Source organism: Culex pipiens, chromosome 3 (genome assembly GCF_016801865.2).
Source record: "Culex pipiens pallens isolate TS chromosome 3, TS_CPP_V2, whole genome shotgun sequence".
NCBI lineage: Eukaryota > Metazoa > Arthropoda > Insecta > Diptera > Culicidae > Culex > Culex pipiens.
Window position 1 is genome coordinate 58,630,234 of NC_068939.1, and position 2,461 is coordinate 58,632,694.

The 2,461-nt window shown below is 38.7% G+C and overlaps 1 protein-coding gene across 1 annotated transcript; it reads right to left on the reverse strand.

The window, feature by feature from the left end:
• Positions 1-211: 211 nt before the first annotated feature.
• On the reverse strand, positions 212-1,243 carry LOC120417627 (cuticle protein CP14.6-like). Its single transcript, XM_039579739.2, has 2 exons — positions 795-1,243; positions 212-732 (listed from the first exon to the last, which is right to left on the reverse strand). Exons 1-2 carry the CDS (start codon positions 807-809, stop codon positions 310-312), a joined length of 438 nt encoding a protein of 145 aa, XP_039435673.1. The 5' UTR covers positions 810-1,243; the 3' UTR covers positions 212-309.
• Between the last annotated feature and the right edge of the window lie 1,218 nt (positions 1,244-2,461).

A 2,461-nucleotide genomic window follows, 5' to 3' on the forward strand; every position in this document is an offset into this window, starting at 1 on the left:
CTCTCGTAGAAGTTTACGAGCGTGGAAAATGAAATTAAGAGCACTTTGTGGGTGTGAATTAAGCCAGACTTGCCAGCGGAAAAGAGCGCGTATCAATTAAAGGAGATTTCCGATAATAAATTCGGAATGTTTTTAACTCTGCCTGGCAGCACCGCTCGCCGTAAGCTTGGATTAATGGGTTCATGGGTTTAACGGGGGGTAAAGAGACTGGTGACACGGTTCAAGCTTTTTAATTTATTGACACACAGAATTAAACAACGATAACGAAGGTCAATTTGGATGGAGTTTTCGTTTTACTTTTTGGTGACCTCAACCTAGGGTGGCCCGCAGCCGGGCGATGGTGGCGTCCAGGGCTGCCAGATTGAACTCGGGATCCCGCGGGGGACTGCGTCGGATGTCCTCGAGTCCCTTCAGGACATGATCCGGTACTGGGGGTTCCACCGGAAGGTGAGCTCCCTGTGGCTGGAATCCGTTGACGTCCGCGTTGTAAACCACCCGATACAGAACTCCATCCTGACCGGTGTACGAATACTCTCCAGCGGCGTTAGCCCCATCATAGCTCGACTGCTGGGCAGCTATTCCGTTGCTAGTCTCGTACCGATAGCTGTACGCTCCGTTCGGTTCCAGGTTCGAATCCTGCGCCAGAATCACCGCCTGTGACTCGGGAGATCCCGCCGGAAGTCGCCGCTGCGGGGCGGCCACACTGATCGCCACCATGGCAGCCAGAATTATCTGGAAAAAGCACAAAACTTCACTTTAACAACCCACACTCCAAATTCCTCAACTCAACTCACCAATTTGCTATACATTATGACACCCTAAAAGAGAAGGAATTCCGCTGAGCTAGAAGACGACTTAGAAGTGACTGATACGCCACCCAGCACTTGTTCAATCTTTTATACGGCTAGTATACGACAGACCTAGTACACACCTTCGGCCACGGCAATCGTTTAAGGTGGGCCTTCCCTGCGCGATCTCGAGCTGAGTCTCTCTCTCTCAATAAATAAATTACCAAATTATCTCCCTCGGCAGGTTCTTCCTCTTCGCCGACGACTTCTTCTGCCAGTGTTCTGCTGCACTTCTTAAGTCTTCTAGCCAGAGTTCAACCCGCGATAGGGTGAAAACTACCCGCCGAGCAACAACAACAACAATGCCCGGCAATGGTGGTTAATATTAGTAATACACAGCTGATCACAACCTTTGGAATGAATAGTTTTGGCCCACCACACACCGGCTTCGCTGAGGTGTTGATGGTTCTTAGAACGGTTTTCGCAGCTCGCATATTGAAAGAAGTCGAAATGTTGGTCTCGGGTAGGTGAAAGTGACAAATTTTTAAGAGCAAAAAGCAATAAATTATAAATTGCTTCATTACGTTTAATGGATAAAAATCAGTCATGTTACATCAATGGCTGTCTACAAAAAAAAAAGTTTTTAAACCACTTTTTACATTAACACTATTTACAAATTGAATTATTTAGTCCTTTTGAAACGTAAGTCGTGTATTTATAAATCTAAACAAATCTGGATGAAATATTTCAACGAATTTTATTTTTAACATTCAAAATCGGATCAATAGTTTCAACGACATCATCGAATAATAATTGAAGGATTCGGCCCTCAATTTAGCACTTAAAAAAACATATTTTTCGTAATTTTTGATTTTTTGCTAGACTTTATCTCAGCAACCAAATATTGGATTAACAGTGTTCAAAAAATGAAAATTGGATGAAGTTTTCCCTGTGTTTTCAAATATATACTTTGATGAGGAGGGGCAATATTTTTTAATTAAATGTACCTAAAAATAGCTTTAACTCAAAAACGATGTAATTTTTCAGAAAATTACAGAAGTACTTTTTGATTACTAATTCAATTAGTAAGTTTGATTACTAATTCAATTAGTCAACAAATATTTTTAGAAACTCCATATTTTTTCAAAAAAAAAATCTTGTCTTGACAAATAAAAGTCCGTCAAAAGTTAATGCTCAAAAGTTGACACTTTTTGTGTAGTAAAACATATAAAGAGAATGAAAAAATCTTTTTTTTTTTTAATTCTGTCAAAAACAAGTTTCTGTGATAAAAAATAGAAAAAAAATTAGTACTTTTTCCGACTAGCCATAACCTCATAACCTACAACTTTTCAAAACACCCCAAATCAAACAGAAAAATATTTCTCAAATACAGATATTCGAATATTTTCATAATACTTTTAAACGAACAGCACCCACATTTGCATGGAGACTTGTATGGAATAACCGATAACGCAAAATTACTTATTTGGATCCAATTGATTGACAAAGTTTCATCCAAATAAAAAATACAAAAATTGTCTTCAAGAAGTTCTATACAACTACTCATAATAAAAAGTAGTTTTTTCTGTCCTGAAGGTATTGAAGAAAAACTTTAAATTATTTTACTGACAAATTCATACGAAAAAAGTAAAAAAAAAAACAAATAAAATGTA